General features: G+C 42.5%; 1 protein-coding gene across 1 annotated transcript in view; it reads right to left on the reverse strand.

Moving 5' to 3' along the window:
* Positions 1–1,819: 1,819 nt before the first annotated feature.
* Positions 1,820–14,217, reverse strand: part of LOC104514439 (plastin-2) — a gene marked incomplete at its 5' end in the record, with an annotated part of 12,561 nt that continues 163 nt past the window's right edge. The window contains 11 exons of the mRNA XM_010158118.1: positions 1,820–2,342; positions 3,815–3,939; positions 4,835–4,958; positions 5,950–6,083; positions 6,921–7,035; positions 7,237–7,315; positions 8,046–8,241; positions 8,773–8,868; positions 9,211–9,237; positions 11,587–11,729; positions 14,209–14,217. The exon at positions 14,209–14,217 is cut by the window's right edge and continues 163 nt beyond it. Coding sequence (XP_010156420.1) covers positions 2,210–2,342; positions 3,815–3,939; positions 4,835–4,958; positions 5,950–6,083; positions 6,921–7,035; positions 7,237–7,315; positions 8,046–8,241; positions 8,773–8,868; positions 9,211–9,237; positions 11,587–11,729; positions 14,209–14,217 — 1,181 coding nt within the window. The remainder of the gene's footprint in view (positions 2,343–3,814; positions 3,940–4,834; positions 4,959–5,949; positions 6,084–6,920; positions 7,036–7,236; positions 7,316–8,045; positions 8,242–8,772; positions 8,869–9,210; positions 9,238–11,586; positions 11,730–14,208) is intronic.

Below are 14,217 nucleotides of genomic sequence, written 5' to 3' on the forward strand. Positions count from 1 at the left end.
TGTCCCAAAATGCAGCCTGGGGGCAGGGGGCTAGCAATGGGGAGGCCTGTGTGGCAGGGTGCTGGGATGTTGAGCAGGAGGAAAAGCAGCCCCCTTCAACACAGCAATGCTTTGAATAACAGCGTACATCACCTGGCCACTCTCCAGAGCCTGAGCCAGAGGCAAGTTTCCATCTCCAGGGTCCCTGAGGTCCTACATCTTGCCCATGGGAAATGCATGACGTGTGAAAGCCTCCTCTCCCTGTCTCTGTCATCAGGCTCCTCTAAAAACCCTACACCTGTGCAAAAAAACTGAGTTGCTAAGGGCTGGTGAATGAGAAAATGCCTGAAAACCCTTTCTTCTCTCTGGGGATAACAAGCGCTCGCATTCATCTGGGACCAAGGCAAAAGCAGCCAGTTCTGACCAGGTAGAGGATATGATCATTAGTACAGAAACCAAGTCGCATGTTTGCATTGCAAAACGCTTAAAGAAGCAAAGTTTATAGGTGTATGAGCAAAGGAAGAGGATGACAGGTATTGTGCCGAATGGGGAAAACCATACTGGGTTGGGCTGCAGGTCCAGCCATCACAGTGTCCCACTTTTGTCAGTGTCCCAGAGTGGCATGGTCAGAAGCGACCTAGGAAATAGTTCTTCCTGCCTTCTGCAATCCATGGTTTCAATAAGGACATGGATGACACACCCTTAGCAAGCCCACAGGTGTTTGTTTTTTTTTAAATCTGTCCCTGTTTCAGCTATGTGATACACCCTTCCCCATTAGCATGTGCATTACTAAAAGCAAAGACTACACGTTTGGCTTCATAGAACACTTTATTTGGAGAGATCTTATACATCACTGAATATTGGTTCTTTATTAAGGCAATTCTGAAAGGGACGGAGGGGAGGGAGGGGGAGAGGAAGGGAACTGAGGCTGTGTCAATGGGATTGCATTAAGGCAATATTCCCTCCTTCTGCATTTCACCACAGTAAAATCCATGTAAATGCCAGAACAGTAAATGACTCATGCCAAGGAAGAGATTCAGTGCAAATATATCCCACTGACTATCCACAGACGGGGCCAGGTCCTCCACTGAGGCAAACTGACAGCGCCTTGTTAGCCACAAAGCTATGCTGATTTAGCTTCATTGAGGATCCCAGCCTGGGTTCAGGGAAGCATTTTAGTATGTGTTTCATATGCAAGCACAAATTTAAATGCTCTCCTGAATTAGGGCCACAGCCCTTTGAGTGAAAGTCTGTGAAGTTCACAGAGTTTAATTTTTACTGACTACATAAATGTCATTCTGTGTCCCTTTGGTTCACTTCTTTTCATAGAATCATAGGATGGTTTGGGCTGGAAGGGACCTTAAAGATCATCTAGTTCCAACCCCCCTGAGTATATCCACTTAGTTTCTTTAACAGGGTTTTCATTTCTGTCCTGCTTTAAAATTTGCTTATGTTTTAAATATATTATGACATAAAAATGAATTATTCTTTGAAGAGCATTTCTTGCAAAGATTCCAGAGTTTGGGTGTTCTTAGAGGACCAGGTTACGGTATGTTTTTTTGAGTGAATAGTAATGTACTCTGTGAGTAATGCCACTGACAACAGAGGCATGACTTACAGGGAAAGGTACTGCTCAGTTCACATACCAGCAACACATCACAGGCCCCAAACACTTCTCTTTTTCACTTCTCTCAGTGAATTTCCTAAGAGGATCCTACTATTCCAAAAATATAGTCACTGATACTTGCATTGGCTTGGGGAAACCCCTTTTGTTATCCCAGGTGTAAACAGAAAGGGAGTATGGCAGAAATGCTACCAAAAGCACGAAGACATTTTCAGGCAGAAGCAGTATATAACATTTCATAATCCTAAAAGCTGTCTGTACCTCCTGAGACAAAGATCTCCAGGTGACCTCTAACAGAAAACCCTGGTATCCATTAATGACAGGATATGTATAAGCCTTGCTATTGAAAACTTATTCAGGAATATGAAATTTTATATCTAGTAAGGTGGAAAACAAGTCAAAGAAATCAAGCACATATTACTGTTCAAAACAAAACATTTCCTGGATACATGTGGATACACAACTTCTGTATGATCTCAAACCATGTATAACATTCTTGCCTTAAAAGCATGAGCACCCTGTATATTTCCTTGATACGGAGAAGAGCTTCCAGATTGAGGGAATCAAAAGGGTGGATACCAGGCATCAGTACAAGTCTTTTGTGCTTTAAACTTTCTTCATGCCTTTTCCCATAAGGCAAGCAAACACTGTCATAACCATTTTGGGTTTTACTTCAACCAGGTCTTCTGGAAGGGCATATACTCTTGCTCCAATTTTTCTCGCCATCGAGATAGCATATCTGCATGGCAGGGGTGAAAAAACAATCAATCAAACTAACAAACAACAAAGAAATAAATTAGTGCGGTATTAATTTTCCCAATGTTAAGAAGTTTTTTACATCAATATCAGAGTGGGTTGGGAAGTTTCTTTTTTTTTTCATCAAAATTAAACTTTTCTATAGGAAAAATGTATGAGACAGGTTCATAGATAACTACATTCCTAGTGAAAGAGTATTCCCTGAGGGTTACAGCACTCATTACCTGCAGCATGGGAGACTGCAGGACAAACCCTGGTATGAAACATTTAGTCTCCCATTCCCTCAAAGATTATTCTGACAACCAACGATTCTGGTCTTGCTCCCCCTCAATCTCTGCGACTCAGCCTTTTCATATAAACAAATTCATATGTATGGAAAGCAGAAGTCTGATGTGGATGGAGATCATTGCTGCTGGAAGTCAACCTCCAGGGACTTCTCTTCTGCTTGAATCATAGTCAGAATTTTCAAGCTGACCATCTCACCTCCCTGCTCAGAGTGCACTGTTGCACAGCTACTGACTGTTCTCCAGTGGCTATGTCTCCTCTATTTTTTAATGAAAAAAACCCCTAGAAAATACCAGGTTCTTCCCTCTGCAAGGCACCTACATTTGTGAAATTCTCTCTAAAATGCAGAGAAATATGTTGCAGGGGCTGTCTGGGGGAGGAGGCAGGGAAGGGGGAGAAGGAGAGGGGAAAGGAGGAATACATCAGCAGTGTTGAAGCTAATAAGAATGGAGAGAAGCACACGTAGGACTACAAGGAAAGAAAAAGAACAGATGGTAGGAAATGTAAGGGAGAAAGAATGGTGGGAAAAGTCTTTATAAAAAGCTTATGGCAGCTCTGATTGCCTTACAGCCATCCTTTCTCTCTTTTGCAGTTGCCACATAGCCAAGAATGGCTAAACAGGTGATCAGACCAGATGATGATCTGAGTAACTCTGAAAGGAAAGAGAGGTGCCCCCAGGATTGGCTGTCTGCTGAGAAATGGTTTGTACTCAGGGGAAAAAATCAATATCCACATCCATAAAACCAGTTTTTCAGGCATGAAGCCTGTCCTCCCTCTTCTCTCTTAAATATGCCCTTGTTCCACCTGTATGTGACTAAAGAGGTATCATGACCTCTAATCACGGGTTTCCATGGCTCACTATTGTTGGCATTGTTCCCTGATCTCTGAAGGAATTTTCAGTTTAATAAGAGAAAATAGGAGCTTGTGAAGCCAAGTGATTTTGATCCCTTCAAGGGAATTATAAAGCAGAAATTATGACATTACACACATCATTTCCATTGATAGTCTTTTTTACTGCCTAACTCCTACTGCCTTCACGCTCCTAACTCTGGAGGTATTTCTCAGTTGTGGTTGTGCCAGACGAGAATGATAGCAGAGCAGTTTTCAAAGGCAGAGTCAGGCAAGCCTGAGCGAGTAACTTGTGTTAAGTGTCACCTGGCATGAACATACTTAGCATTATTTAGTTTCTCCTCATCATTCAGGTCCTCTGTTTTCAAGAGGTCATATTTGATTGATCCCGGCTGAATGGCATCAATGAGATCCAGGACAGGCATGCTGGTGCTGATTTTGCTATCCTGCATAGATGAAAAATACAATTAGTTGCAAGAACAGGATGACAGATCTCGCACAAAACCAGAATCTAGGCTCAAGAGCAATGAAGAGCTCGGTCAGATACCATTTAGATCTTCACACAAGGCTGCTTAGCATCATTTTTCATCTAAGGCAGACTAAGAAACCTTTCAAGGATTTTCTTTACTCCAATCACTAAAGCAAAAGATGGGGTGCTGTGCTAGTGAATTTGCTTCCTGTAGGGAGATGACACTGACACACATCTTCTTATGGGAGGTGTGAAGGGGAGACCAGCTGTGTGACTCCCGAGCTCATTACACAAGGTCTGATGGATCTGTCCTCGCCTGGTGCAAACTGATGATTTACACCCACTGAGTGTTCCCCAACTTGGGAAGTGTCGCTGATGCGTTAGCAAAATTGGAAGCCCTCTGGAATTGGCCTGTCTCTGTGTTTATATGGTACCTTGCAAAACAGGGCAAGGTACCCCTGAATGGTACTACTAGATTATAAACATGTCACTATTGTTCTTTTTAATACTGCCATTTGTAATTGCTGTTGTTTAATAATCATCAGCACAGCAGTTCTTGCTTAATTCCAGTCATCATTCCTGGCTTCCTACTTTGATTTCCCATGTCAAACTGGCATTCAAAGAGTTTCCTCTTAACGTTCATAACATGTTTCCTTTACCTTTTCATAATAAAGCCCCTTGAATAAAACCTGTATATCTGAACATGCCTTTAAAAGGGAATGAAAAATAATCAAACTATGAAGTTAATGATATAATGTAGTGTGGGTATGTATATGCATATATGAGTCTATATATAGTTAACGTATAGGACATACACACAAACACACTGAGTAACAGATTCCTAAGGAAAGACTACTAACAAAAAATGGTACCTTGAAACTGGAGATGGTTGAATCCTTCCCAGCTGCAGTCAGTGTTTCGTTGACCCAGCTGACAATGATTTCATCATTGACCTTCTCTCCACCACCAATGTCTTCAAGGATATTCAGGGTGTACCTTAAGAGAGAAGCCAGGATACGTGAATTTTCTCCAAGTATACCGTAACCTCAGAACCATCCTCTATGTGTGCAGCTTGACTGGGATCATCCCAAAAGTCCTCTTAGACCTGATAGTCCTCTGCTTCCCACACACTCACAGTGTATGTGGATTATATTATAACATGGTAATTAATCTAATAGGTCTAATTCATCCCCAATTCCCTAATCATTGTTTTGGGAGTGTCAAAAGTTTTTGACACTCAAAATTCCTAAGAGGTCCCTCTCTTGGTGTAAATGACTCATTCTCATGGTGCTTACAAAAATAATTACTGTCTTTAAGGCCAAAAGGGAATTTTTATGCTTATCTAAGACCGACCTTTTGCATTAACACAAGCCTGGGGTATTTTGCTGATATGTCACCATACACCTTGGAAAGACATCCCAAATTGATGGCAAGTAATCACCACATTCCTCGATTAATTACCTGCATGATAAACCTATAACTTGCTTTGTAGACTGAACTTAGTTTGTATTCGGTTCTTAACCACTGGGTCTCTTTATACCCAATTACGGAGCTCTTAAATACACACACACAGGCACAGAATTACATTAAAGTGGGGAGAGCTACTGAGTTGCATCCACTTCAGGTAGCAGATTACAGAACTTCTGCATCAATTCCTTGTTTCCAGTACATTCTCCCCATTCCCTGACACAGAGACCTTTCAACTTTTTCTTCCTTCCATGCACTGAACATTTATTCATGCTATACAGATAGTGAAAATAATAATCTTCTGCATGAGCTGACTGTAATGCCCACAAGATAATGTGCTTCCTGATTGCATCCCTAACTGGGAGTGAGCAAAAGGTTACTATGTCTTGGCATGTAAGTGCAAACAGAGGAGTGAGAAAGCTGTAGCCTGTAGAGCCTAGCAAGTGATGGCATCAGGGAAATATTACAACTCAAACTTAGTGTACCAAAACACTCTGAAGTTTGTGTCTGACTGCAATACCTCCTCATCAATTGCCAGATTAAGGCCAGCGTGAGCGTACGGTTTCCTTCATTCAGATCTTGCCCAGCGATGCCAACAAGGGAAAATTTGGCTTGATTCTTTCCCAGTTCCACTGCATAGTTGCAGTTTTCAAGCTGTTAATGACAGGGTCAATTAGTGTGGTTCAAAAATAGAGAAAGAACAAGAAGACAAAACACTGCTACTTTAACTTCTTTGGATTGCTTAGACCATATCCTGCTGGGCAAACAGGAGCTTTGGGGCTCTGTGATAAAGGAGCTGTTTGACTGCCAGCAGCCAGTTCCATCTGAAAAATACCACGGTAAACAGTTAACGTAGAAGAAAATGTTATAATCCATCATCAGGGCCTGAAAAACAGATTACCTTTGAAAACATGGCTCATGGGTACCTCCAGCATCATGGCATAGCACTGAGACAATAGATTAGTGTCCCAGTCAATATTTTAGGTCAGTTAATCACCCTGGCCTAACTGGATGGAATTACTCATCCAGATATCTGGGAGAAAGCTTTGTGTTTAGCAGCAACTCTGTGATCAGTTCTTGAGGTGTGTGGTCAAGAATGCTTATCATCACTGTCTTCATTTGACGTAGAGGGCAGTGATCCAGACAGCTGCAATTAAGCTCGTGCCACATGACTCATGGTGAAGATGCATTATAATTGGTGACTAAGACAGTAGCAAAAGTGGTCTGCAAATACAGTTTTCAAATATTGACACAAAAGGTGTCAAGTCTTTTTACTTTTACAAATATTGTTCACCTGTCAACAGAGCCAGTGAGAAAAATGTATGTTTCTTTTTCAGGGTGAAAAATTATTCACTGACTAGACAAAAAATCATTTGATGTGCTGTACTCCGGACTTAAGAGCAAGACGAGTGCCCATATGGCTGTTTGAAATGATACAGACATCCTTTGAGGATTAGACATCACTACGGGAGCTGTTCCAGCTTTCTGTACCTTCTTCATGTTGCCACCCAGTTTAGGATATGGTGGTTTGTTCACTCTGTTCCAATCTACTGGCACTTTGATCTTTTCATAGAGCTGGAAGATAACCAAGGCATCTGACAGGTCACTGAAAACAATAAAAAAGATATATCATTGTCCAACAGAGGAAAGGAACCTGACTATACTCTTAGTAGAACTGAACTTAGTTATTTAAAAAAAAAAAAAAAAGGCAGCACATATTATTATAGGGTCCAAAAGTTTTTATGTTTTTGTAAACAATATGCTGGCTGTATTTATCATCTGAAGGAAGTGTAGTATGTCCTCCTACCTATATAAGTGATTTACACGTGGATTAACACCCAGGGAGTTCATCCAGTTCCTGAACGTCCTCTCTTCCCTTGTCTCACCTAAAACAACAGATACATCAATCAACAGGCCTGCAAAACACAACACTCCAGTAAAATAAGTGTCTTGTGATGAAACCATAACTCAGAATTTACAGCTCACTGAACCATAAACAGGAAACGACACCGGTTGACATGTGAAATAAGAGAGCACGGTACAGCATGCAATATTTTTTCATGCCCTATATATTATAGTATTTAAGCAGATTGGCCTTGAAATGTTTTCAAGAATTCAAGAAGCTTCTGTGTCCTAGGATGAACAGCTTCACTATGAGGCTGAGAAAGAAGGACCTGAAGCAAGTGATCCATACAACAGTAGTCCTAACACCAACCCAGAGCAAGCAAGTTGCAAGTTTATGCAAGATCTGATTTTTAAATTATATTTAATTTAGGGAATATAAATATAATATTTATATATAAATTTATATATTCCCTATATAAAAAGGGAATGCCATATCAACTCTAATTTCACCTACCAAGTATGCTTAATAGTCCAAACTGGTTCAGACAACCCACATTTTTATCTCTTAACATGTGCTGTCCACAGAACAGACCCACAAAATACCATAAGCTACATGTACGGAAAGAGCAGCCTCCCTTTCTCAAGGCTGCCTGTGCTAACCGTGTAGTGAGTGTGTGTCTGAAGGAGGTTAGGTTAACATATCATCGACCCAGATCTCAGGATACTGTGCCACAGGCGTCCAGAAACATCCTTTATTTGCATTTTCCTTACCTTCAATAGAGCTCCAGTCGATGTCCTGGTTCTCTGGCTTATGCAGGGCAGGGTATTTGTTGAACAAGTTGGCGATGAAGGCCAAGTTTAGCTTTGGGTTCCCCCGGACGACGTCGGTGGCCGTAACGAACTGCCGGCATCCCAGCCGCTCCGCCTGCTGCAGCATGCACTCTGCTCGCTGGACATCGTCCTTCTCCTGGGCCGGCAGAAAACAGGACCATCAGCCTCACCCCACCGCCTGGCACTGCAGGCAAGACCCACTCGGAGTTCCCGCATGCGGAGGAGCTAGGTGTGGGGCTGTTAAAGCAGGTCCTTGTCAGATTTATAGCTATTTCCTTTCCCACTTTTACAAGCGGCAGGTCTGTGTTTTCAAATGGGCTTTACCTACAATCAGCCATCTCTCCATACTGCTTTTACAGTAATATTCCACATAAAAGGGGATTTCTTGATGAAATTTCAGAATAAATGTATTTAAATATACTAGTTACATGTTAGTAGTTTATCAACGCAGTTCAATGCTTGCTCAAGTTTCAGCGACCATGCCTAACAAAAGCTAAACCCCATCGTCTAGTTCTTTGAAAGCTTTGATTTCTGAAATACAAGATCATGTTGCAATGCTAAGAAGAGTTTGCTTGTTCTTGCATGCCGGTGCAACTCTGTGTTGGCCAGCAGTGCAAGTTAACAGGCAGAAAATATCGGCATTTACTCTACACTTATCTCATCTTACCCTTAATCCTGACATGTCAATAGTAATAGCCGGAATGCCTTCTTCATCTCCCTTGGGGGCAACTTGGTTCAGCAAATGGTAATAAGCTCTTGAGTCCTGTGACAGACAGAGAAATTAAAGGGAAGAAAAATTACATCTAAAGCTCGGGTTTTGCATGCCAGTGCTCCCCTGAACAATGTGCCTGCATGCTTCATTTTTATTGCATCAATCACTGGGCTACATAATTAAATTAATTAAGCTGGAAGCACTTAGCAATTCCTACTTTATGCTGTATTTGCCAGATCTATTTTCTCCCTAAGCCAATATATATATGCTGCAGAATGCTCAACACACGAGAGAAAATGCTGTGTGTTGCACTTACTAAAAGGAGACCAACAACAAAGTGATGTTAGAACCAACTTAACCGGAACATTAAGTTAGAGATGAGAAAGTACATACCTTTATAATGCTGTAGAAGTCAGGCTGCTGAGCATTTAATAAAAGAAAATGCAGAAGGAAAAAGCAGATGTTTAAAGCAGATTTCAAAGCAATTCTGGAACAGTTATGGAAGAGAAAGCATAGTTTTCAAGGACAAAAGTTAAAACCGGTAACAGTATCAGACTTTTTCAGGCAAAAGGGCAGAAACAAGACAAGGATTTAGCATGTTGTGACTTCAGTATTTTGTGAAATGTAATGTTGCTTCCGTGTGTGGAAAATATTAATCTCACTTCAGAAATAATTAAAAGGACTGAAAATCATAGAATCATAGAATCATAGAATGGTTAGGGTTGGAAGGGCCCTTTAAAGATCATCTAGTTCCACCCCCCCTGCCATGGGCAGGGACCCCTTCCACTAGACCAGGTTGCTCAAAGCCTCATCCAGCCTGGCCTTGAACACTTCCAGGGATGGGGCATCCACAGCTTCTCTGGGCAACCTGTGCCAGTGCCTCACCACCCTCTCTGTGAAGACTTTCTTCCTGACATCTAATCTAACCCTCCCTGATTTCAATTTATACCCATTACCCCTTGTCCTGTCACTACAGGCCCTTGTAAAAAGTCCTCTCCCAGTACTCTTTGTAGGCCCCCTTCAGATACTGGAAAGCTGCAATGAGGTCTCCTCGGAGCCTCCTCTTCTCCAGGCTGAACAAGCCCAGTTCTCGCAGCCTTTCATCACAGGAGAGGTGCTCCAGCCCTCTGAGCATCTTCGTGGCCTCCTCTGGACTCGCTCCAAGTGGTCAATATCCTTCTGATATTGAGGGCTCCACAGCTGGACGCATGTTAGTATCTAGGGACTTAACATGTCCCTAGACATGTTAGGGTTAGTTAACTAACCCAACTAATAGTCTTTAAAATATAAAGCAGATTGCCCAAATTACTTTAAATCTTATGCATTACTAACCACTGTATCTATAAAGTGGTTATTTATAAGGGAAGTGAGTTGGGGAGACACACTTAATTAGAGAATGGCAGTAACGACTGAAGTCTTGGCCTCTGAGAGGCAGACATGTGCCTTCTTTTCCAGCTGTAGATAAGGTAAGTGAGATTTATCTTTCAGCTGCAGATGGGATTTAATCAGTTGCATTATAGTCCTCTCCACCAGCCTATGTAAAAATGGAAAAAAATCCATTCCATTCCCTTTCCATGGATATTCTCCACTCCCCTCCACCCAGTGGAACAAAAATCTGTTACAATAAAAATTGTAATGTCATATGTGACTCAAACAATCCTGTTGCCTTCCCTGGTGTTTTTTTCCTGTATGTCAGTTAAATCATAGAATCACAGAACGGTTTGGGTTGGAAGGGACCTTAAAGACCATCTAGTTCCAACCCCCCTGCCATGGGCAGGGACACCTTCCACTAGACCAGGTTGCTCAAAGCCTCATCCAGCCTGGCCTTGAAGACAGCCAGGGATGGGGCATCCACAACTTCTCTGATAAATCACTTCTCACGCTTCAGTCCCTGGTGAAGCCTACAACCAGGCACCTCTGGAGTGGAGCTTTTCCCATGGTATGCTGGGACTGGGCAGGTCGGGTAGTGGCTGGTGAAGCTGGGGTGCTGGCCAGCCCCTGGCTTGCCTGGAAGCCAGCCCAGACACTTTCCCTGATATACCCTCTACGGCCCTGGGATGCTGTCTGGGCATGTAGTTTTAGTGTCTGCAACTCATCAGTGTGTACCACTGAGGTTCAAATACATCTGTGTAGGGAGAATCAATGTCCTACAGAGAAAGCTCTGCTGAAATCTGCACCCAGAAGCACATGGAGTCTCAAGTAAATGAAATGTGCTGCATGGGCTAGAGACTCATGCTTGCAAGTGCCTCCCCATCTAGCTATATTATTTTAAATATTCCCACTGACATAAAACATTCAGCTAAGTTCATGCAGGGTTATAGCACAGGTTGGGACAGAGGAGCACATAACCCAGGTGCTGTACTAAAGGAACACCTAGGTACGTGTCTGGGTAAGGTCCAGCCTTTTTCAAACCAAAGCCACGTCAAGAGGCATTTAAGGACATTTAGGAAGGAGGACAGCAATAGAGGCAGGGAACTGAAAATACAGCAGTAGAGTCTGTACGCCCTGTCCAGGGCCAACAGCCATTCTTTTCCCAGGCATTTGGCGTGCTGGGACTGGAAGTAATGACTGGAAGGTCAGGAGGAGGAGGAGGAATACTACTGAGGGGAAAGGTAAACGGCACTAAAATGGTTTTATGAACCCAGCTCCATGTATTCAGCAGAGCAGTCCTGGCTGCTTGGTTTGCTTCAGTGCACAATCCCTGTTTGGAGGACAGGGATTTGGGTGCAGAGCTGCTGTTTTGCTCTCGTTGGTCAGTGTTTCTCATACCTTGATGTCTGAGCTGAAGTTGTTGACTTTGTTGCATCCTGCATTCTCCAGGTGATAGTTGGCCCACCTCAGCAGCAGTTCCTCTGGAGACAACTTCATGAGATCCTCCAGGCTCTCTCCTTCTCTCAGAAGAGCGATCAAGGCTAAGCAGGGAAAAAAGAAAAAAAATTATGATGCTGTGAATACCTGCAGAGGAAAATGTATAACTATTTTCTCTCTTACACATTTTGCTACCCTGCTTTCTAAAAGTGAGCGAACAAAGTGTTGCCAAAATTCAAGCTGGGTTAGCATGACAGAGGACATAAACAGAAAAAGGACCTCATAAAGGAAATGAGGACAAGGCTGCTAGTTGTGGATCTAATAGTGGATCACATCGAAATGCAAGACAATTTCAGTGTGCTCTAAGAACTACCTGATTTCCTTGCTTTGGATATTGATGAAAAGATGATCATAGAATTGTAGAATCACAGAATAGTTTCATAGAATCATAGAGTCACAGAATGGTTTGGGTTGGAAGGGACCTTATAGATCATCTAGTTCCAGCCCCCCTGCCATGGGCAGGGACATCTTCCACTAGACCAGGTTGCTCAAAGCCTCATCCAGCCTGGCCTTGAACACTTCCAGGGATGGGGCATCCCCAGCTTCTCTGGGCAACCTGTTCCAGTGCTTCACCACCCTCTCTGGGAAGAACTTCTTCCTGATATATGATCTAAACCTCCCCACTTTCAATGTAAACCCGTTACCCCTTGTCCTGTCACTACAGGCCCTTGCAAAAAGTCCCCTCCCAGCTTCCTTGTAGGCCCCCGTCACACTACTCTGATTTCCTTCTGATATCTTTTGTCATTCTTTGAAAGAAATATGGATTTGCTACATAAAGGAAACTGTGGAGACCTACGATATCCGAGTTCCATAGTTAATTTGATATAGGATTCTATGGGGTTAAACTGAACCAGAGGGCAATAATAGAAGCATTTGAAAGTAGACAGTGGATTTTATGAAAAAAATGCTAACACTGACAGAAATAGGCTGGAAGAAGTATTCTTGCGGAGTTGATCATGGATTGATTTTTGGATTAATGTGTTGGGTTTTTTTTTTCATCAATTATCTTGGCACAAATACTAGCACTGGGCTAAAAATTTTATGATGATATTCACTAGGTGGCATGGTCAATACAGAGGACGATCAGGAAATCAGGTAGAAAGAACTAGATGACAGTAATAAAAATGGAATGTAATTTAATAGTGCCATGTTCAAAGACATTCACTAGGGAATTAATATGAATAACTGTTATTAGCTAAAAGCTTATATGAACAGAGGATGAGAGCAACTTGAGTGTATTAGATGTCTTCTGAGCTACTCTGAGCCACCATGTGATATGATCAGGGGAAAAGCAAACATGATGTTATTGCATCCCAGATATTTCCCATAGAGGTTGGGATGTATTACTGCCTTGATACTGCCATATACTCATGAGAGCTCACTGGAAATACGGTGTCCCATATTCAAGAAAGGGGAATTTCACCTGGAACAGCTGCAGAGAAAGGCTATCAGGGAAGGAGATGACCTGAAAAGAAATCAAAATGCTCTTGGCTTGTCTACCCTGACAAACCGAAGTCTGAGGTGAGAAGGGAAGGAAAAACATACCAGAAAGGGGAAAATAGCTATTATTGGTTGAGCGAATTATCCAGGGGCACAGGGAACAAAGCAGCAGGATGAAGTGCCATGTGAACTGCCTGTACACACCCACAGGGTCATGCTGAAGCTATTTCATGGAGAATTTTAGCATTGGTTGGACACATCTGGAGTTCTGTGTAGACACATCTGGAGTTCTGTGTCCAGTTTGGAGCTCCCCAGTACAGGAGATGCATCAACAAACTGCAGCAAATTCAGTGGAGGGAGACCAAGATGGTTGGGCTAGAGTACATGATATATAAAAACACTGGGTTTGTTTAGCCTGGAAAGAGGTCTGAGCAGAGAACAAGTACTGTCTTCAACAATTATAGAGGGACCAAAGCTGTATTTTCCCAGTATGTGCAGCAAAAGGATGAGATGTTACAGTCACAAGGTACAGGAAGGGAAACCCCAGTGAGATAGAAGAAAAAGAAAAAATCACAGCAAGAGTGTTAGGGCTCTGGAACAAGTTGCCCAGAGAGCACTGGAAAAGGCCCTGAGCATCGAGACTGGTACTGCTGTAAGCGGGTGGTTGGATGGCTGAAGCAGAGGACCTCCAGGGTGGACCTCCAGAGGTCCCTTCCAGCTTAAATTATTCTATAATGCTGATTTCACAAAGAAAATGGAGACATTTGACAATCAAAAGCAAAGCTTTCCGAATGCATTGTGGCCTTTTCTTATCCCAGAACTGGTGCCCCAACACCAGTTTACCTGGGTGCAGACCATCAATTCCTGACCCAATGTGCATTAAATAGGAGCTGCACATATATCCCTACATACAGCCTTGGACTTTGGAGTGCTGGAACATGTGAAGACCAATGGAAATTAGAGCAGTGAAGAAGACAGGCAACAAATACTTGAAGAAAACAATATGTTTTTTCAAGAAATTTCTTTATCCTAAAGATTGTTCAGTGATAACAGTACAGCACTGATATGAAGAGCCATACATACCTTCATTCC

This window comes from Eurypyga helias, unplaced genomic scaffold (assembly GCF_000690775.1).
Source record: "Eurypyga helias isolate BGI_N326 unplaced genomic scaffold, ASM69077v1 scaffold25648, whole genome shotgun sequence".
Taxonomy (NCBI): Eukaryota; Metazoa; Chordata; class Aves; order Eurypygiformes; family Eurypygidae; genus Eurypyga; species Eurypyga helias.